Below are 23,771 nucleotides of genomic sequence, written 5' to 3' on the forward strand. Positions count from 1 at the left end.
CCTACAGATAAATCATTCTTATATGCGGATTTGCTGCTCAATAGACATTTCTTAATATTAAAAGTGTAATTTTTGTAAAAATAGATGTACACACTAAAAAATGTACACACTAAAACAAAGTACAGAGACCATACAGAGATGCCAAGACAATTGAGGATTGTTATCCCATATGAGAACTTTACACTTAATTTACATTTATGCATTTGCCATTATACCCAAAGTGTGTTCTGTGAGTTCATGCCTGGGATTCAAACCCATGACCTTGAAGCTGCCAGTGCCATTCTCTACTGTTTAAGCTACAGAAATGCTCAAAAAAAGTAGTTATTTGGTCTCAGAAGAGTCTGAGCACAGTTTGAGACATTGTTGAAATCTGATCTGTAATATTACTGGATTTGATGCTTTTAAGAAAAATCTTAGGAAATTTAAATGGATAGTTCACCCAAAAATGAGAATTCTGTCAAACTTGTGTGAATTTCTTCTGGGGGATGCTAAAGAAAATATCTCGAGGAACATTGGAAATGAAAGATTCGAGGCCATTTCTCAAAATATATTCTTTTATGTTCCACAGAAGAAAGAAAGTCATAGAGGTTTGGAATGACACAAGGTTGAGTAAATGATGACAGAATTTTTATTTTTGGGTGAACTAATGCTTTCAGTTAAAGCCTCCATTTCGTTTGATTTTCTAAGAGAAATGATAGAGAGATTAAAGAGATTTTTATTTATTTCCTGCAGCTATTAAAATAAGCATGCTGTGATCATCATAAGCAATATTTATAGCCGGCTCCTGTCAGGATTCATTAATCTTCGTGTCTCCTTAACTCACGAGGCTTTTCTTTTTGTGACATGTTTGGCAGCATAAAGTCTACATCATAAAATCATATTTAGAACAGCTGCTCAGTGATCAAAGGATAAGCAAATACGCACACTGTTTTCTTTGGACCGCATGCACACATCCTTGTCATTAATTAGTTAGATTTAAATATACAGAGAGGAAAAAAGAGAAAAGTTGCTTTTGGCATCAGTGCCCGCTTACTCCATACTGTACACACACACACACACACACACACACACACACACACACACACACACAATTTGAATGGCTCTTTAGCAAAGTGGTGGCTTGCAGTCAGCAGTTAGTGATGCGCTGCCGATCGACAGCTCGCTCTGTCTCTCCTCCCTCCCTCCCTTCCTCTCTCCCTCTCGTCTTCTCTCTCACAAGCACACCATCACAGCTCGGCAGTCGTCCTGACAGGAGCACGCACTCTTCTGCTCTCCCGCTCTCACTGCGATTAATTCCAGTCACTCATTCATGCGCTGAGCAGCCCGCACGGGGCTTGCAGAGACGCTCCGAGTTCGTTCACTCACCCCTGCCCTCCCCCATCCTGGGGAGTTTACCTCTGGATTAGTGGACGTTTTTTTGTTTTTGCCCCCAGCTGCGGGAGAAGGACGGACGAAGCGTGAGGATGGCCCAGCAAGCGGCCGTGGGCCACCAGGACACGCTGGCAGTGCCGCCTATGCCCAAGCATGTCGGGTTGAACGAGGACCTGGTGAAGATCCTGAGGGAGAACCTCCTGCAGCAGGAGCGACCCCGAGGGCACCGCCGCTCGCCCTCTTCCATTTCGCCCCGGCTGTCGCCACGGAACTCCCCCCGTCTCCTCCGACGGATGCTTCTTAACAACAACAACCACAAGCAGAGGCGCTTCACCGTGGCACATACTTGGTAGGACCCTGCCTGCCATGTTTTTGTTTTATTTTTATTTATTTATGGCTTTTTATCAGAGTTGGAAAAAGGAGCGTTTGTATGTGCGTCTTGCCAAACAGTTTTGATTTGTGAGAAGTTTTGTTCTGTTTGTTGTGTCTTTCGGAATCGTTTCCATATGCTTCCTACTTGTCACCTGCTGGGTTCTGCGTCACTTTGAGTGGCGACTGCCGTTTTCAGCCCGCTGGCGTGCTTTTTGGTGTGCAGGCAAACAAATAATAATGTGCATGTTCTCCTTTGATATTACCGGTCTTTCCATAACACCTGGCAGATGCTCTCGTGCCACTGTTGAATAAATCATACCTGCATAAACGCTCTTTCAGGCTTTCCCCCTTAAGGCGAACATTGAACGGATTAATAACTACATATCGCACTTCATCCTCCAGTATCGTAATCTTTCAATTCCTTGCCAGCAGAAATGAGATGGAACTAATTGTTTTTTGTCGTTGTTGTTGAAGGTGACAGATTATTGGGCTCCAGGAAGGATTTTTACATTGCATTCTATCTTAATTTCACACTTCCTTTCCTGCCGCCCCCTTGCCATCCGGATTACTGTCACAAACCACTTTAGAAATACATTTAACAGAAATTTTGTGATGTTCTCTGGCCTTTTTTCTGTTTCTGATCCAACACCAGAGAGATGTACTGAGCAGAAACACTTCTCGTTGCAATTCTCATATGTAAAAGGTGGCATTTAAGTCTCTACCCTGATGAAACTGAAGTAGTGATATATCTTTTCTTCTGTTTTGTGATGTACATCCAAGTGTAATGGATTATGAGAAAAACTGCAGAGCGGGACTTAGTTCTGTGCATTCGTTGTTGATTGGTTTTTGAAATGTGGGCAATGTTCTCAAACCTTCAAACAATTTTTAATATGCATATACTTTTAAGTAGGTTAAATGATTGGAGTAGTATTGCACATGTCACCAGAGAGAAGTCTGATTTTTCCAGAAGAACGTTCAGTTTTGAGTAAACATTACAAGGTCAAAGCATTTAAAAAAATAAAATAAAACACATGCACTAATGAAATGTTTACAGTATCAGATGCATCCAGTAAATAGGGCTCTTCTGCATTTCTTATGCGACCTTAATGCAAATGAAATCACACATTCCTACTGATTTTGCAATTATTTGTATTGATCCCTATCCTTTAAGATGGTTTCTCTTCAGAGAAACGCTCTGGCCATTCTTGAAAGCCTTTGAATTGATGTGCTCATCCAAGGTCTATCAGCTTGTTTGGTTACAGATGGCTTTCCAGAGAATATCATCATTCAGAACCGCAGGGGTGTAATCAAGGTGTCAGTGTCTATGCTCATTAAATCAGTTTTAAATGTAGATGGCCTTGTGCATTTGCCCTATTTTTTCCAGCATGCCATATATCTGCAGATATAATTTGCAGTGGTAACAAGCATACTCAGAATTCCAAGTCAAAGAGACATGGTTTTGTCGATAATGAGAAATACACCCTTGCTATGTGCAATTAGCTATTGCTGGTGTGCAGAAAGTGCTTGTTGTTTGTCAATTGACTAGGACAGCTAGGCATTATTGACGTATCTGTGTTTTTGCTCTCAGGAGATCCCTTTGTAAATGTTACCCATCTAAAAGAGGAAAAAATCCCTGCTGTGTTTCAGATGCGATTAATTGGCCCACATTTCAGAGGTGTGGGAGCTGTTTTATGTAAACGGTAAAAAAGGAGATCACTTTGCTCAACAGCTTTTGGATTCAAACGCCTTTTTTAACGCCCCTGCACAGGGAAATGGTTCCATCAATCAGGTTAAATGGAGCCTGAGGTTTTGCCATTTGGGGGGTGATTTCTAGGATGGCCTCAGATAAAAAAAATCTCTGTTATTTCGGGTATTTACATTTTCCAGTACATTTTCATGTCCACATTGTCTTAATATATTGAATAAAATATTAAACATGTTTTTTTTTAGATTGAAATAACTACTTAGTTTCTTTTGTCACAATATTCCAGTGAAGTGAACATGGAGTGAATGGTAAATAATTTATTTTGTTTTTTGTCTTTTTTTTTACTGGGTGTATAACACTGACTTTGAAAATTACTTGAAATGAAATTTATTAGGAAATATCCCAGGTGTTTCTTCTTTTGTTTTTTTTGTTTTTTGGTTCTTTATTCAAAAAGTTTGCAGGAGGTTAGGACAAAATGTAAGAAGTGTAAATTTGGATTTGAATTAGCCTGATCCATCCATCTGTAACAAGGAGTCAGAGGCATTCGGATCCATGTGCAGAATTTTATTAAGAGAATGGTCATACAAGCAGAAATCAGGAACAGCGTCAGGTGTGTTAGGGATATCCAGAATCATTAACGGTAAAAAAAACGGATGTCGGGGCAGGCAGCAGAGAATCAGAGTTGGTAACACAATCCAAGATCAGACACAGGAAAAACAAACACAATGGAAAAAGCTCGGAAATGCTAGACAGGCTAAACAAGACTTCGCAGTGAATGAGAGTGAGTGTGCTGCTTTTATGTGTGTGTAAATGAGGTGCAGGTGTGGCAAGGAAATTGGCTGATGAATGAGGTGCAGGTGTGGCAGGGTGATTGTGATGCAGTGACTCATGGGGAATGTAGTTCGGGTGTGGTGCAACAGATGAGAGGTGCTAGTGTCCAAGTGACATCTAGTGTTTTATGGGTGGAAGGGTCCTGAGTGGAGTGCCCTCTACTGAAGTTCATGGGCACTCCATCTAATGATCGTGACACCATCTAGATCAATCCATCCATCTTTTTTTAAGTTTTAAACAAAGCTTTATCAAGACAATATTTAAAGTTTGGGTAACACTTTAGAATAAGGTTCCATTAGTTAATGTTAGTTAACTACTTTCGTTAACATGAACTAAGCAAGAACAATCCTTCTACAGCATTTATAAGTCTTAGTTCATGTTAATTTCAACATTTACTAATGCATTATTTAAATCAAAAGTTGTGCTTGTTAACATTAGTTAATGCACTGTGAATTACCATGAACTAACAATGAATAACTGTATTTTCATTAACTAACATTAACGAAGATGAATAAATACAGTAATAAATGTATTATTCATTGTTTGTTCATGTTAATTAATACATTTACTAACATTAACTAATGGAACCTTATTCTAAAGTGTTACCAAAGTTTGTCTCAACCAACCTTGCCTTTCTAGTTTTTCAGTTAATTTCTACTTCCATACATTTAAATTATCACTTCAGTTTCCGGCAAAACATTAATAACTTAGCAATGAAAAACTCATGCTTTTTTTCCCACTGTCTTTCTTATTTTTGCTATTTTCTGAATGTGTAAATCAGGCGTACCCTGAAATACATTCCTAAATTACAACACATGCACAAGTTCAGAAGGTAGTGCATAACGATAATGACCTACATGTGTCTTGTTTGCAAGAACAGATGGTCAGATGACAGAATGAAATAATAATTTAACGCTTATTAGGAATCGCTTGTAATCCTAATGGACTTAGATGTCAGTTAATGTTTCTTATGAATCGTGGCTTAGAAGGTAGTGTGTCTTGAATGTTGGTCTTTTTCTAGATTTTACCAAGCCAGATAGGGCTTTTGAATCTTTTATTCAGAACCATTTGGACTGGATGTGGTTTACATTGTATGAGGCTGGATGCCCACTGTGACAAAATGAAGCACTTCACAGTCATGGTACGTTTTTGAAAAGATGAGAGGAAGCAACGTTTACAACAGTCCTCAAATCAAGTCCTCTTGTTATATTTCCTCTCACTATCACCGAGACAAACTAGAGATATTTTAACAAATGTATGATATAGATCATCAGCACCACTGCATGCACGCTGTGCACTCGTTTTCTCTCTCTCTCTCGCTCTCTCTCTCTCTCTCTCCCTCGCTCTCCAGCATAGTCATACTCTCGCTCACACAGGAATGCACAAAAAACAAACAGAAGTACACACAGTCACGATTCCATCACCTCCCTTTCTTTCCTGCTCTCCAGCACTGTGAGTTACCTTAGTAATAAGTAAGAAAAAAGGTTTGAGAGATTTACAGAGGCCTTGAACTGAAGAATGTGAGGAGTGATGTAAGAGGCACTGCAGGTTGGGTTGAAGAGATGTAAAAGTGTGCATGCAGAATGGAGAGGAGAACCAAACACGATATGAGGACCACTATAGAAAAATTAAAAAGATAATCTATAATGCTCATTATAGCTTTTTCATGACCTTGCAGATTGTTTTTATGTTTAAATGGCTGTTAACCAATATCCAGAACTGATTTTTAACGCATATTTTATTATCAGTAATGAATTGTTCTTCTGATGTATGTATAGTGAGGTCCTTATATTTTTGGACACTGACACAATTTTCATAATTTTGTCTCTGTGTACCATCAGAACAGAATTAAAAATAAAACAATACAGATTAAACTGAAGTGCAGACTTTAAGCTTTAATTCAAGGGGTTGAACAAAAATATAAAATTCTAGGAATTACAACCATTTGTCTCCTTTGTGATGCATTGCCAGGCCTTTACTGCAGCTGAATTCAGTTGTTGTTGTTGTTTTGTCTTCAGCAAGTGAAATGCATGCTCAATCGGGTTGAAATCAGGAAATTGACCTGGCCAGAATCATCCACTTTTTTACCTTCAAAAACTCCTGGGTTTTTGCTTTGCTGCGTTTGATCTGGGCTGAATATTGTTGCTGTTATTATTTATAAGTGCTTTATTGTTGTTAATAATACTATAATACTGATACTACTACTACTAATTATTATTTTTATTTATTATAGTAATTTTTTTATTATTATAAAATAATACTAAATTCTAAAATAATATATATTTTTTGGTACAATGTTTGAACTAGTGAAATTTATGATACCACTGTTATCAGATTTTATTGCTGATTTAAAACTATGCAATCTTTTGATTAATATTTTCAGGGTAGATTTTAACTATACTTGCACATTTGAGCAGCCATTACTCCAGTCTTCAGTGTCACATCATCCTATAGAAGTTCAAATCTCCCAGCAGCTCACCCATTAAACCCCCCACAGCTGAAGCTCCCACACCTACACTACAATGCCTTGCACATTGATTTTTTTTCCTGTCATACTGTATGTCCCTTTTCTCATCCTCTATCTCATTTCAGCTGAAGGACTCTGAAGCTTTGCTGAAATCACTGTTAGCTTTCACAGCAGCAGAGCCGAGAGCGTTGATTCCATATGGATGAGTTGTGAGCGCGCGCCATGCTAGAGGAAAAGTTTCAAAAGTGCTGGAGAGGCAGAAAAAAAAGGCGTGGGTGGGAAAAGATGGACTTCAGTCGAGGTGCCCGAGTCAACCAGCAGCGAGCAGATAGCAGGCGTACATGCAATACAGAGGTATTACAAAAAAACGAGGAAAACTCGCAACATGGTTGCAGTGCTTTCCACCAAGCACCCTGCAGAACAGCAATGCGTGGGAGGCTTGAGCTGTACTCACAGAAGGCAATAACTTGATCAAAGCGATTGTTTTCTCTAGACTAGAGATGCAACAGGGTGACTATCAGCCACAGAAAACAGAAGGTCATGGCGACAACAAGCAGCAGACATTTGTGCAGAAGAGAGATGCCATGAACTGATGCATAGCTACATAAAGAGGCACTTTAGATTTGTTCTAGCTGGCGGTTTGTTTCAAGCCACAGCTGCGTTATTGTTCTACACAAACACACATACAAACACAGTAATGTGCGTGTGCTTGTTAGTGATGGGTCAGGAGGAGGGTGGACTAGTCATCCACCAACTGATTAGCTGATTTGTGAGGTCAACTTGATTTAATATATTTAGCAGCAGTGCTTTCAACGGAACGGATTTCGGGGAGGAACTTTTCAAAGATTTATGTGTTTTAGTGCAAGTTGCACTTGGATGCAAAGGGGGCACTAAGGAGTCTGCAGAAATAACAAAAACATATATAATTCAGTATTAATAAAGTTAAATGATAAATGTTTCAGGCTTACAGATTTAATTTGACGTACTGTACATCAAAATAAGAATTGTCAATGTAATTTCTCCTCGATAATTTTACACATTTATAGTATATATATATATATATATATATATATATATATATATATATATATATATATATATATATATATATATATATATATATGCATTTAAAGGAATATTTCACACAAAAATGAAAATTCTGTCATTAATTACTCACCCACATGTCATTACAATCCCGCAAAACCCTGCATAGTCCGCAAGGGAACTACCATGTTCATAGCCCAGACAGGTAGTATGGATATCATTTAAGTACAGTAGTCCATGTGACATCAGTGGCTCAAGTAATTGTTGAATAAAGCCATTATTTTTATTTTCTTTGCAGACACAAAAAGTATTGTAGCTTCATAAAAAATTTGCTGCAATAATAGTTTTGTGCCATAAAATTCTTTTAGCTAAAATTATACATATTTTGCTAATTGGATTCAATCTGTGTGCTTTTTTAAATGTATTTTTGTACACATACACAGAAGACTTCCGCCATTAGCTATATTGTGTTTCACTCTATTTTTTAGATTTATAAGACAATGTTCCATGTTAAATTGTTGAACGGCAGGGGGATATGAAAAGAATATCTTTTGAATTAAAGTTTTAATTCCTGTATTTGAATCGCATTTGCAAACAGGATGTAGAATTACAATTTGAATGCAAGGAAGTATAATTAACTTATTTTGAACTGTAAATGTAAAGTTTATCAAGAGAAACTATGAATATTTGCTTGGCATAGATAAATAGATGGATGGAGTAGATAGTTTCAGGTATAGATAGATAGATAGAGTTTTTAACTGATAGATAAATAGATGTAAATGAAAGAGATGAAAATTGGTAGTTTTTTTTCATCTCTAGTGCATCTAATTTTAACAAGACAAGAGGGAAGGTACTTGTATTGATGAATGTCACATCTGATGGAAATATGGCAATTGGCATGTGTTTCTTTGATTTGCAGACGTGAATGCATGCGCTAATCATTTCGCACATCTGCAGTGTGCAACGTGTTTATTAGCAGTAATTATGCAAATTACTTTTCCTTCATTTTCCCTATCTCCTCCACCCATGTGTAATTTGCTCAGTAATGAGCGGCAAGTCGGATTTGAGCAGAGGAAACACTAAATTAAATCTTCTCTAAATTATTAATCAATTAAATTAACTCACAGACCAATCATTTATTCCCAAATAGAATTAAAGCCATTCTCAAACAAACAGAGCTGCCGTGGATGAACTACAGTCTGAGAGCGAGTCTGTTTCCATGGCCACATCATAACAGAGAGGTCGCCATCCACTTCTTTGTGCTTAAAGGATCCTTAAACTGTATGTGGATTTTCAGGGTGGTTTGTCGCAAGCTGAAGGTCTCCCGGAAGGAACTGTGAGTGTTGTGTGTGAGATTGGGCTTGGCACAATATTGGAGAACTGAGGGCTGCCTGAAAAGAGAAAATAATGAATTAATGTGGGCAGGAAAAAGGAAGGGCATTGGCAGCCCAGATGCTCTGCTGCGCTTTCAAAGCTTTTTAGAGAACTGATTAAGCTGTGGTCTAATGAGCTGCAGTGTCCCTCCACTGTTTCGGTCCTTTGAAATGAAAAGCAAGGCTTTGATTGAAACCAACCTAACCTTTGTTCTTCTCACTGCTAGAGATTCTCCTTATTTATCCCTGCGCACCGACCAGATCATGGCTACTCAAATGAAGGTACAATTTAGTTTGAAATGGAAATGATGCATAAGTGATCCTGGGCTTTCCGGTCGTCATTCCAGAGTCGTATCGTGGTATCCTGCGCCCGGGAGGTGTTTCAGCGTTTGGTTGTTAAATGGTTTTTCTATAGAGCTTTTCAGTCATGATGACATTGATTAGGAGTCCAACCCAGAAGGATAATTCACCACTGCATTGTTCAAGGATAGCGGCTTTTGATTTATGAGGAAAATAAAATTGCTTGATTTTTTTTTATATTTTATGTATTCTTTTATGTTTAATAATATTTTTTATAAATATTGAATACTATATTTCATATTATACATTTTTGAAATTTAGAATTTAATATATAAAAAATTATAGTAATATTGAGAATATGTATAATATGTTGTATCATTAAATATTTAATGTGATACATTATAATATGCATTTTATATTTTATATGTGCTATTTTTAATATACTGCCACTTAGAGAAGCTGTGCGTATATTAATGAAATAGATCACCCAAAATAAAAAATTTGCTGAAAATTTACTTTTGATTTTGTTTTTCATTTGAAAAGATTTTGAGAAATTTAACATTACATCACTTGCTCACCAACTGATATGCAGTGAATGGGTGCCATCAGAAGGAGAGTATAAAAACATAACAAAAATCCACAATAAATGTCTTTAATGATCATTTAGTATATATATTTAGAATCAGCTCTATCTTTTCACACCCTACAATGCCTCCCACAGTCACCTTAATTGTTTTGAAGAGCCAAAGTCTACAAGAATTGTCTAATTACAGTACATATTTAATTCTACATTTATCAAGAACGTAAACTCTTCCTTGTTCTGTTTACTGAAAGTGGGCAGCAGTGTTGGTGCTATTTTCATATTTTCATACTAGCTCATGTATTCAGGATTTGAAAGGAATAAATAAAGAAATAAAACAAACTTACCCACGCAGTCCCCCAGCGTCCAACTTGCTATCCAACTCCAAAAAGTGAATCTCTTGGAGTCATGGCTGTGTCAGCATCAAGTGTCACATCTAGAGTTCTTCAGAGATGACCGAAAGAGTTTTGTGAGAGGTGAAAACCAAATGACTCCTGGAGATTTGCTTTTTAGAGATTTCTTAAAGGCTGTGTGTGTACCTCTTCTGTTTTATTATACTTTTTTATTTCTTGAATACTTGTGCTAATGAGAATGTGTGTCATTTGTTATTACTTATTTTTCTTTTAGTTTTTCTTTGAATTTATTTATGTAATTTACTTTACAGACTCCACTCATACATCAAAACCACTGTTCTAGAAACTCTGTTGGGAGCCTGTGCTTTGAAAAAAGCTTGTTGCTTTGGCTACAGCTGTTCAGTTGCAAACCTGGAAGCAAATTAGCATGTTTCAAAGTAAAATCTTAACAACGCCATTGTGTGCTTTTTCAGGTTCAATATTTGAATGCTTCTGCGAATGTTTGAGGTGAAACCTGCGTTTTCTATCACATGTCAGAACTACAGATTGAGAAGGTTATCTTTTTCATCCACTTTTATTTTCTCAGTAGTTGGTTGGTGCTCCTTGCTGACATCCCTGTGCATGTGGGATGTGCAGTCTCTGAGAAATCCTTATCCTGCGGTATTGATTAATCGTCCAATCTTCATGCTTCTCTCTGCACTTGAAACCTGTTAGTCATCTCTCGCAGAGACATTACATTTTAGTCTTTTCCCGCACTGTATAAATAAACAAATGTACCCTTATCTTTGCTCTCAGTTCACTTTCTACATCTCATTACCGACCACTTTCCACTCATTTAAGATGTGATACTAAGAAGAACACCTACTCAGCTATATTCTTGAGAAGACTTGAAGTCTTTCAGTGTAGTTATTAATTTTGTGACCTTTGGAAGATTGTTCCGTAGGACATGTACTGAGTTCAGAACACAGACTGCTTAATAATCTCAGCCTATATTACATTTTTACAGTTCATGAAAATTTTGGACAGCAGATGCACCAGTTTAGGACACAGAATTATAGTGTTAATTTAGTTAATGAAATTGCTGATATTTTTCTTATTTTTTATTGTAGTACTTTAATATCAGGGGAAATGATTTTAATTATCATATGTAAAATGTGATGATAAAAATGTAGGCAGTATTCATAATAACAGTGAAACAAATTGGTGTTGGATTTACAATTTTCAGCTTATAAATAAAAACATTTCTTGAAGAGACATACACAGTCATCCCTCAAATATTTTTATTATACATTTTTGACACTTAATAGTATATTTTATATTAAACATTATGTGTTTTAATATTTAGATATGGTTTAATATTTAGAAAATTGTAAACAAATTATTGCTTAGAAACAATTCATAAACTAACATACTCTAAAAAATTTGAATAATATATAACATATACCAGCCAAAGGTTTTTGGACAGTAATATATATATATATATATATATATATTATATATTTTTTTATAATTCACTTCTGCTCATCAAGCATTTTTTTTTAAATCCAAAATATAGCAAAAACAGTAATATAGTGAAATATTGTTACTATTTAAAATAACTGCTTTCTATTTAAATATATTTTAAAATTTAATTTATTTCTGTGATCAAAACTATATTTTCAGAATCATTTCTTCAGTCTTCAGTGTCACATGATCCTTAAGAAATCATTCTAATATGCTGATTTGCTGCTTTATTAATATTATCAATATTTAAAACAGTTGAGTACATTTTTTTCTTCAGGATTTTTTGATGAATAGAAAGATCCAGAGATCAGCATTTATCTGATATAAAAAGCTTTTGTGACATTATACACTGTACCATTTGAAAGCTTGGAGTCAGTATATTTAAATCATTATATATTTATCATTTAATTATGAAATTATATAAATTAATACTTTTATTTAGCATGGATGCATTAAATTAATCAAAAGTGATGATAAAGAATTTTCTAATGTTACAAAATATTTCTATTTAAGATAAAATCGGTTCTTCTGAATTGTCTATTCATCAAAGAAACCTAAAAAAATATACAGTTAGCTGTTTACAACATTATAATAATCCTAAATGTATTTTGAGCAGCAAATTATAATATAAGAATGATTTCTGAAGGATCATGTGACTGGAGTAATGATGGTAAACATTCAGCTTTAAAATCACAGGAATAAATTACTTAAAAAACAAATATTCAAATTTAAAGCAGTTATTTTAAGTTGTGCAAATATTTCACAATATTACTGCTTTTGCTATATTTGGGATCAAATAAATGCAGGCTTGGTGAGCAGAAGAATTTTTTTTTTTTAAGTCATTAAAAATTTTGCTGCCCAAAAACTTTTGACTGGTAGTGTATATTACAGTGAAGGACAGTTTCCACAATATTTTATTTATTTATTTTTTTATGTTTGATACATGCTTAAATAAATATTTTTTATAGAGCAGGGAGAGCATTGATAACCCCCTTATGGTAAACAGAACAGAAGCAACATAAATGTTTTGCAGATATCATTAATGTTCAATCATTTAATGTATACATTTGAGAAATTGTTTTGTTAATGTTTGTCACGTTTTTCACATTGTGAACTAAAGTGAAATGAATATTTCATGAATATGAAACCTTTAAATGCTGACATTTAAACTGTATGACTCAAACAAAAAAAATCTGTGTCAAAATCTAATCTGTGACCTCCTTCCTGCTGGCCATCAGAAGAAACAGTGAAGGGGCAGCTGTGCTTTGAGAATCCCATAAAATTAAAGTCAAGGCTCAATGAAGTTTATTGTTAGGAGCACCAGGTAATGATTGCGGAGGAAAAATCCTAGCTGTGCTGCAGATGAGACCTGTGGCCGCCGTCTCAGTACGTGCTGTGTCTCTCTGCTCTCTGAGTGCTCGCAATGTTGTGGATGACATTTTGAATGCAATATATCTTCCACTTCAACCGTTCGATTTCTTCTGAAAACATTTAAAGGCTCATTCCTGGAAATGTTTAGAGACTGATTCTGTTATTCCTTTATTTGCAACCACAGAGAATATACAATATTACAAATTATATTTGACCATATGTACGTCAGTCGGAGGAACTAATCTAATCTAAGATATTGTAGCTTGGAGTGAACTTTTACATGTTTTTTTTTTACTTTTCAATACCTTACAATAATGATAAATGTAACAAAAAATTTGAATTTTTGATGATAATTTAGTTTTATATTTCTTTGTATTTTGCATGTTGCTACGTTTATGTTTTTGCTACTCTGCACAATGATCTTGAACTTTGGAAAAGTGCTTATTAATTTTTCATTATTATTAATAAAAATAATACATTTGCATTGTAAAACATTAATTTTCACCAATGTATGTAAAAATAATGACTGTTTCTAAACAGGTTTCTTGAAACACACTCTCTGTCTGCCACTGGTCTAGCAAAAATATAGCCCTTAAAAAAACAGCGTGATTTATGCAGTCCAATTTACAAACAAATGCCTCTTAAAAGTGGCGCTTTCACTAGTGTATCTTTATTTTGTGTGTGCGTCTAATTGATTGTGACTGGAGTGTTTTCACCATATTAGATAATGAACGCAGAAAAGCATGGATCACTCACAGGGGAAGAATTGATGTGCACCTCCTCAACTCTGAGAGCATGGAGGAGTTTAGCTGGCTGGCTAATTGCCTGATTAAAATATGAAGGCTGCATGACGCTCATGGGGCTGATTGACTGCTCTCCATACTGATGGAGATGTTCATCCCTGAGTTTGCACAATAATGCATGCAGAAATCTACCAAATCCCTTTGCCCATCATGAGAAGATACGACACTTGCGCTTTAAACATTTCAAGATAAACCCAGGCTGTAAGATTCCATACAGTATATTGTAATTTTTGTTTTCCCACTCAACAGATGGTGTAAGGCTGAAATCAGCTGAAATTGTCTCTAAAGAGACTTTTCCGGTTCTTGTCTCAGAATAGCTGATAAATGTCAGGTGCTGTATAACCTCCTCCTCTGCACACACAGAATGAGCCCCCTGCATTACTGCTGTAGGTTATTTATTTCTGCTCCTGCCGGACTGACACTTTAATCCAAGGAGAATAGAGACAACATTAACGTCAACCTGTCTGTTCCCTTATGTGTTTTAGGGGGAGGGAGGGGTGACAGAATAACCTTTGCGCTGACAAATCACAGCTTCTTTACGACTGCTTGCATGCTCACCGCATTAGACCTCTGTCAAAACTGAGCAATGGCTCCGCTGCCTTGAGGTATATGTGGTCTACACTTGTGGTTTTGTAATCTGGTGATTAGTTGTAAAGCAGATTTGGGAAATGGATAAGAATAACTCTTGTAAAAGGGATCCAGATCTCAAAGTACTTCACTTAGGGATGCTAGGAGTAGTTCACAAAAATGTTTTATGAATGTTTACTAATCCTCAGGCCATCCATTATTGTAGATGAGTTTGTTTCTTCATTATTTGAATGTAGCATTACATAACTTCTGCAGTGAATGGGTACCGCCAGAAGTCCAAACAGTTTATATACATAAAAAACACAATAATCCATTAGTTAACATTTTATGAAGTGAAAAGGCATTTTAACTTCAAACCGTCTTTCTGATAGCTCATAATCTAAAATAACACTTCTTCCAGTGAAAACATTCATCCCCCTGTAGTCCTCTTTCATCTAAATCCACCAGCATATTTGCTTAGAACTGTTTTGGTTATTTTGTTTTCCTGATTCAGGCGAGATGATTTGTTCATTGGAAAAGCAATATTATGAATATTATGGTCTAATAAGTATTTGACCAGAAGCAATGGTTTGAAGTTAAAAATGTCTTGATGGATTTGTTCATCTCTTCACAAGACATTAACTGATAGACTAGAGTCTATTATTATGATGTTTTTATCAGCTGCTTAGACTCTCATTCTGACGGCACCCATTCACTGCAGAGGATCCATTGGTGATGTAATGCTAAATATCTTCAAATCTGGTCTGAAACAAACTACAGTGAATACATTATAAGTAATTTTGGTAAACGTTCATTTTTGGGTCAGCTATTGTTTTAATGGAATGCTAAGTTGAAATATAGTCTTAAAAAGACCTAATTGTAGCCTAATAGTCTAGTCTCAAACAGTGTTTTAAATTACATTTCAAAAACTATGGCAGACGTTAATATGCTCCAATGCATGGTAGAGTCAACATTTGCTCAGAAATAATTGTTGCCCCTCTCCTAGCACCAGTATATCATTACAGGAGAGGTCCAAGATCCCTCTTTTCTCAGAAAGTCTATTTATAGAAATTCATTTGGATCTGTTTGCAGTGGGCTTGCCATCACGATAGAGAATGGATATCACCTGGCTTCGTTTTCGTTTTTTTCTCCCCTCTCCACATATTACTGGTTACAGATAACAGACCTGCATCACCCCGCCATCAGTCTGGTGTTGCTATGTGCTTTGTAGAAGTGTTGCACTGACTTAAGCAACCTTCACATATTGAATTAACTCCGGTTTCCATGGTGAGCAGCAACAGTGCACATAATCCCAGAGTGCTTGATTTAATTGCAGATCGAATCAAAACAAAGTAATGATGCACGGAAATAACGGCTAAAATGCACTGTTGGGCTATTTTTAGCTGTAGTGAAATATCTTTCATGGCTACCCCGCAGAAATAGCAAGATCTCCTTTAAGCATGCTGGATTAGGATAGTTATCTTTTCCTGTATGCACTGTGATCTAATTGAGCTGCTATCAGTAGAGTAAATAGTTGAAAGTTTTGAAGAAAATCAATTTTTACTTTAGTGAGAGATGGTTTGAATTGTTTGCAATGAACTCTAAACTAATTTTGCTGAGCCTAGAAATTAACAGAAGACACGAGAGAAAGACCAGAAGCAAGGGAGGAAAGAAATGAGCAATAAAGCGAATTTCCTTTTCCAGTTAATTTTTGTTAGTGTTAGAGGCAATTTGGAAATGTACATTTTCTATGCAAAAAAAAAAAAAAAAAAAGTTCAAAGCATTATAAGATATCTTGAGCCTAATAATCCATAACGCCATGTTTTATGAGTTTACTGGGAAGCCTGGTGGTCGGTAAACTCTTATATCGTGCATGTTTTTGCTTGTGTGATTTTGTGTTTGCCTGTTTGTGTGTGTGCTGTTGGTGGCAGACGTGGTTTGAATTCCTGATTTTTAATTGGCCCTGGCAGACATTCAGAAGACGTTGAATTACTGTGTTTAGCGTAACAGAGGGACAGACTGCAGCCCCAAGAGTGCTGTTAGTGCTTATAGAGGGTATTTATCATTTGTAAGAAGGTCTGTGCAGAGAGTGAATTAGATATATAGAGAGAGAAATGAAGAGAGAGAGGGGAAGCATGAATGTTTGCAGATTGTTGAAAATACACAGTGACCGTTCAGTGAGAGCAATACTTAAGATTTAGATTTTTCATTTTAGCTCCGATTGTGCTGAGTAAAACCTTTATGAAAAAAAAAAAACATGTTGGTTTGCTGGTTTTTGCTGTTTTATGGGAAGTGCCAGATATGACATTTTTGGTCAATGTGATAATAAATAAATGAATAAATAATTTTAAATAATGAATTAAAAAATACATTTTAAATGATATAAGTAAATGTATAATGTTTAACATTGTAATGTTGAGTATAAAAATAGATATTAATGTCGAGATTACATTTAAATTTGAATAATTTAATTAAGTTTTCTTTTCAAAGAAAGCAATAGTACAAAAAAGCAACTATACAAACCTAGAACCCATACCAAAGAATATAATATATAGTGTTCCTGTAGCTCAACTGGTAGTAAATTTACATTATCCATGTAAGCTAAATCAATTACATCTCTTAAAAGAAAAAGGTTATCCATTATAGTTCGATTTGGTATACAATAAGTCTGATTCCTTTCTATCAAAGACCCAAGGTGTTTTTTTAATCTTTTTGAAAACACTTTGCAAGGATTTTATAATCCGTACATAACAATGCCACTGGTCTCCAATTTTTTAAAAGACCAAGATCACCTTTCTTAGGTAACAACGAAAGCACAGCCCTTTTACAACTAGTTGGTAGTTCATTTTTTTAAAAAGATACTTTAAAAACCTCCAACATATCTTCCTGAATCACATGCCAAAAATTCTTATGAAATTCAGCTGGAAGTCCGTCAATACCAGGGGCTTTAGCAACAGACATTTGTTGAACTGTTTCTGACAGTTCATTTATCATTATATCAGAGTCCAACTCCTTTTGGACCTCAAGCAATCGCAAGGTTGGGGGTTCGATTCCCTGGGAACACATGATATGTAAAAATTGATAGCCTGAATGCACTGTAAGTCGCTTTGGATAAAAGCGTCTGCTAAATGCATAAATTTAAATTTATTTAATTTAATTTTAATTTTAATTTATAGAAATAAAACAAAAAAAAAGAATTTTGAGCATTATATAAACAATATGGTAAAGATACACTACCACTCAAAAGTTTGAGTTATATAATATTTTTGATTTCTGTTTTATTTGACCAAAAAAACTGTAAAAAAACAGTAATATTGCAAAATATTATTTATATTAGATATATTATTTATTATATATAATTTAATATACCTGCATTCTATTTTAATATATTTTAATGTGTGATTTATTCCTGTGATGCAAAGTTGAAGAATCATTACTCCAGTCTTCAGTGTCACATGATTCTTCAAATATCATTCTAATATACTGATTTGGTGCTTAAGAAACATTTCTTTTTTATTATCAATGTCAGTTTGTCTGCTTAATTGCAACTGCAAAATAAAATCATTATAATATATTTTTTTTATTCTGTCCAAGCTAGTTTAGCAGGTCAATCAGCTGGCATCAGAACTTGATCTGCTAATAAGTTGCAAAAATGACATTACAAATGTAAACAACTTTTTGTACAAATGTAAAATCATTTATAAAGTTTTATTCATTCCACAAAAACCACCTGCAACTTTTCAGTGTGAATTATTTATTAATCTCAATTGTAGTTTAATGAAGGATTATGGTTATTCTAGCACAGTAGGAGGCAGGAATCCATAGGGAAAATCTGGGTCCCAAAACACAAACTGGAAAACAGAAGACTATAGTTTAGCCAGCAGTCAGGATAAATGCTGGTGAGGAGTAACTAATTACTGAGCAGTCATGTGGCAAGAATTTGTCCAATTAACAAAAATACCAAAGCATGACATTTCTTGGTGCGTCCAGCATTCGTTTCTTCCTGGAAATGTCACTCATTTGAATAGTTCCCCAACTGTATTGTCCTTTCAAGCCAGAGCCATCATCCTGGAAAAGAGCTGTCTGTTAACATAAAGAGACAGAATCCACAATGAATTATTACCGCCAGGAAAGAGCCTTATTTTTAGACCCCACCATAGAGATGAATGTATTATGTATGAATCTTCAAGCCTGTAAGGTTACAATATTTATGACACCATGTGTTATCATAATTACTTATTACACTGATATCATGCAAAGCCTCATATCTGTAATACATGCTCTGTTTTGTTTTTGAGATTTTATACAGCTTAGGAAAAAATATATATTTTTAAAAATAATAGTAGGCTGAGGGTGTGACATTGTTTAAGTGAACCATTTTCGTAGGTTTAGCACCAGATTCGCTAAAGGAATTATGCAGATCAGCTAATAGTGCAGATTTGCTCATAATGTGTTTTGTAACCCATTTTCACAGTGCAAATCAAATCCTGCCGACTGGTTTGCAGTGCTAAGTTGTGAAAATGCTGGTAAATGTATGTATAATTATTTTTATGCTGTTATTGATAACTGATAAAGGGCCAGTATTACAAATATTTACAGTTCTGCTTAAAATAAATAAAAAATGTAATCTAAAATCAAATATTATGGCAATATTATGGTATTATGTCTTACCCTCAGTCTATCTAAGATGTAGATTAGTTTGTTTCTTCATCAGAAGTGATTTGGAGAAATATAGCATTATATCACTTGATCACTGATGGATCCAATGCAGTGAATGGGTGCCATCAGAATGAGAGTTTGAAAAGCCCATTAATGATGAAATCATTACAAACAAGCAGCTTTTACAGTACTTCAAAAGACTTGAGTGGATTATTGTGATGTTTTAATCAGCAGTTTAACGTTCATTCTGACGGCACCCATTCACTGCAGAAGAGCAAGTGATGTAATGCTACATTTCTCCAAATCTGTTTCTGTTTCTGTTCTAATATTTATTTTTTATTTCATTTGCAATAGCGAACAATAATTGAGAGATGTTTAACAATTCATCAAAGTCATTTTAGATACAGGCCTTAATACAAGTACATCTTAGATTGTGCAAAGTGCATAGCAGATATTTTGTTTTGAGGTGTTTTATAGCTGGTACAGTAGCTTTGCAGAGTTTTAATCTTTAGTTTGAATATGTTATGCCTTTGTTAATCATGCTGTGGTAAAAATATCTCCATAAAGGCCGTGATTCAGCGTAGATCTGCATGCAGAGAACTGAGGTGCGAGGTTTCAGTGCATGAAAGATCAACAGATCGATAGTCAACAGCTGCTGAATGTTCCCCTTTGACAACGCTACCTTCTCAGCGAAGAGCGAGTCTCTCATCTGCCTCTTCAGCACTCACTTCTATGCAACGAGTGCACAGTTAGAGCCAGTCGCATTATTTAATCAGGACTGTGCTATTTGTGTGCTGTCGTTAATGCACCGGGTGGCCACCATAGTCTGTCAAAGCATTGGATGTAGTCTGTTTTAATGGCTTTGCAGCTATATTGGGTATGCAGTGTCCCTTTCCCACCTCTGTTTTCTCCTTACACTTGACTGCATCTTTCTTTCTTTTCCTGAACTTCCTTTTCGCTCCTTGTTCAGTAATGCTTCCACACTGGCTCTGCTCTTGCTGTTTGATTTTTGTTATGTGTAATTTATTTTACTGTTAAAGACAGCATTTCATGGCATGTTTTTTATCAAGGGAACCAGGGTGATGGTTATAATTTCCAAAATGCTATAACTGCAAATATACGTAATCACTACAGCACTCTGTTCTTTTTGGTGGCGCTAGGAATTCCACACTTCACCTTTGAATTTGGTTCTTAATCTAATTTTTGAGAGCAGATGAATGAGCAGTCATCTGTGGAGCGAGTCGGTGATTAGGGCTGTCTGACAGAGGTGCTGATAGTATCTGTGTGAGAGAGAGAGAAAGAAAGCCACTTACCACCTTTGCAGCCCATAAGCACTGTGCTAATTGTACCCGTTGCGCTGTATAATGTCGGTGTACACTTGGTGAAATCCCCTGACTGATGCTATTTCTGATCGTTTGGAGCAGAAACGAGCCCCACGCATCTCCTTGGTTTAATAGCTGTGCTTAAGAGAGCACTGAATTGCTGACTGCTGAAGTGTTAGGAGATGGAATGGAATATTAGCAAATTGCTTACACTGCAAACGTTGCAATGCAGTGTAGGGTATGTTACAATAAACATTTTGAACTTTAGAATACTTTACATCTTTACTTGCTACATTTTGGGGGTGGAGTTTAGTTCATAGTTTTGTTATTAATTTTTTATTTGTAACATTTAATTGTTTTTATTTTTTTATTTATTGTGGTATATTAACTTTCATCCAATAATGCTGCTTCTTCACTAATGTAAAGCTTACTGCATTGTATTGTGGGATACAATACAATATGGGAATTGTAGTGTGCTCTAGTTATATTTTGTACACTTTTTTGAATACTGTACTACTGCATGCAAAAAATATTATGAGTAGTATACTAAATATATTGCATTGTTTTTTTTACTTTTTAAATTCACTGTATTATGAATTTATACACCTCAGAATAATTTCATAAATACACTACAGTGCAAAAGTTATTATTTTTGTATCTTATTTATTTGTAATTTTTCTTATGCTCACCAAAACTATATTTATTTGATCAAAATTACAGTAAACAGTGGTTGTGAAATATTATTAAAATTTAAAATATATTTTTTTATTATTTTCATATACTTAAAAATTTATTTTATTTCTGTGATGGCAAAGCAGATTTTTAACTGAAGTCTTCAGTAAAAAAATCATGATTTTTCAGGATATATATATATATATATTTTAGCATTACATTTTTAATTGAATTTATTTAATATATTTTATTTTGTTTTTTCGTATGATTATTAAGGTTTATACTCATGTTAATTAGTATCAAGGATGTTTTTGTTTAATACAGCAAGGGATTATGGAGGATGAGTTTTTTTTTAAGACGGAATCAATAATAAATCTCTTTCCACATCCCGCCCAGCCGAAGTTACAAAACAGCTTGTTCACACTGGCCACAAGGATCTATGAGGCAAGCACTGAATAATTCATCAATCTCCTCGACTACCAGGGTCTTCCTCACAGCTAGTGCTCCAGCATGAGCTTGCATTATATGATATGCTTTTTTAATGTGTCCAGTTGAAGCAGATTTTACATTTACCAAGCCCTGCATCACGACTCAATTCCCCTGTGCATTTAGATGATGAGTAGAAATTATAGCATGTTACGACCCTTATAAATGTACAAATAAATTAATAATTAATGGAAAACATAATTCAAATGCTAGCTTTGCCTTTGAAGCAGCTTGGTACCATAAGCTGATGAGGTGGCAGACAGCGAGAGCCGCATCAGCACGAATAACAATGAGCAAGTTGGTTTTTGGCCCCTTCTCCCAGACGCTGCCTGATCGTGCACCCTATCTCTTTATCTGTTTTCTCTCACATTAATTCAGCTCCTTCTGCTATTTATATTTACTTCTGTTTTCATGGCTTTCCACGATTCTCCCTGTTTCTCCTGCCGTAGGCGTTGGAGGTGGGAAACTCGATAAAGAGTCATTCAATGTGATTATAGCTAATGAATTGGAAAAATGGGACTGATGGACTGAGGTGAGATAAAGACTTATTGGTTGGCTGTTTGTGTAGCACCAGAGGGCTTGTTTACTGGGTGTTGAGCAGCGAACATGTGGGTTTCCACATCTGTTTCTGACCAGAGTCACCGGTGAGGAGGAGGATACAGTGGTGTCACGGTGAAACGGGTTTGGATTTGCACAAAGGGATGATTTGAATAATGCGAATCAGCGCTGCGTGCCGGTAATTGTTAAACGCCTTGTGGGATAAATTCTGTCATGTCACTGTAGGACACAAAAAAAATAATAATTGCAGTCGTGATAAACAGCATAATAAATGGAGTCCTGGCTAAACATTTTCTCAGTAAGGGCCTTTGAAATATTAGAAATATTCCACCTCCACAGTATTGAAAACAGTCATTTCCTAAAGCCATTGCTGGATATTTTTTCCGCTAAAGTAGGCATTGGTCATACAGTATGTACCTTCCCTCCACCCTTTAAAATTTTTATATAATTTAAACTTTTTCATATGTATTTTAAAGTTGTTCTCACAAAAATAAATTATATATATATATATATATATATATATATATATATATATATATATTAGGGGTGTAACAGTACTTATATTCGTACCGGACCGTTTCGGTACAGGGCTTTTGGTTCGTTGCACGTGTGTACCGAATGACGGAATGCAGTATTTTGTGCGCGGAAAATAAGTACATTTTCGTGTTTCCAAACGAACATATTAAGTGGTGGAAGTCTCCGCGTTCATCGCAAATCCCGCCCTGCAGCTGATTCTAAGGCCGGCGACACACTGGATGCGTGGCGCAAGCGTCTCAGCTGCGTGCGGCTCCCATGTTAACAGGTTAGAGCTTGCAGACTGCCTGCATGAGATGCGCATCTCAGACGCAGCTCGAGCCGCGTGGAAAAGGCGTGCATGCTAGAAATAGAACCGACGCCTATTTTCCACGCGTTTCCAGGCAAAATAGATTAGGAAAATATGTTTATATGTCATTTTGTACACAGATACATATTAATTCATGACACTTTGATGTTTGAAAGTCTATAGGTTGACATAAATTCAGATATAAATGTAATTTTAAAAATAAATGAATAATTATCGATTTTCAAATATTGCACCTGTCAAACATACGTAGTCTATTTTGCCATCAATACTGTTGACGGTGTCCTTTATCAGTAGGCTTAATATTTATGCTCAACATGAAGTATAGATATTGTTGTCATGAAGACAAGAGCCGGGTCTGTCGGTGGTCTCCTTGTCAACTACAGCAGCAGGCACGGCACGGTTCTGGTGAAGCAGGCCTACAAGCTGGGATTGGTTTGAGACTGAGAGTATTTTATTTAGTGGAGAACTTTGCAGCAGTATTTTATTTCTTATTCTTTTTTTATTTTATATATATTTTATTAAAAAGTATTTTAAAAAAATGTATAGTAATAAACAACCTGTAGTTTAATCTTTACATTTCTTTCCCTTAC

At 35.5% G+C, this 23,771-nt stretch overlaps 1 protein-coding gene across 2 annotated transcripts in view; it reads left to right on the top strand.

Moving 5' to 3' along the window:
- The window catches only part of LOC127963597 (cAMP-specific 3',5'-cyclic phosphodiesterase 4D), a 108,063-nt gene that overhangs the window by 24,405 nt on the left and 59,887 nt on the right, over window positions 1–23,771 (top strand). The window contains exon 1 of one of the 2 annotated variants that reach the window (XM_052563590.1): window positions 1,246–1,720. The exons of the other annotated variant lie outside the window; for it this stretch is intronic. Coding sequence (XP_052419550.1) covers window positions 1,464–1,720 — 257 coding nt within the window. The 5' untranslated portion in view covers window positions 1,246–1,463. Of the gene's footprint in view, window positions 1–1,245; window positions 1,721–23,771 lie in introns of those variants that run through there. 2 annotated transcript variants of the gene reach the window in all.

Source organism: Carassius gibelio, chromosome B8, assembly GCF_023724105.1.
Source record: "Carassius gibelio isolate Cgi1373 ecotype wild population from Czech Republic chromosome B8, carGib1.2-hapl.c, whole genome shotgun sequence".
In the NCBI taxonomy this organism is placed as follows: domain Eukaryota; kingdom Metazoa; phylum Chordata; class Actinopteri; order Cypriniformes; family Cyprinidae; genus Carassius; species Carassius gibelio.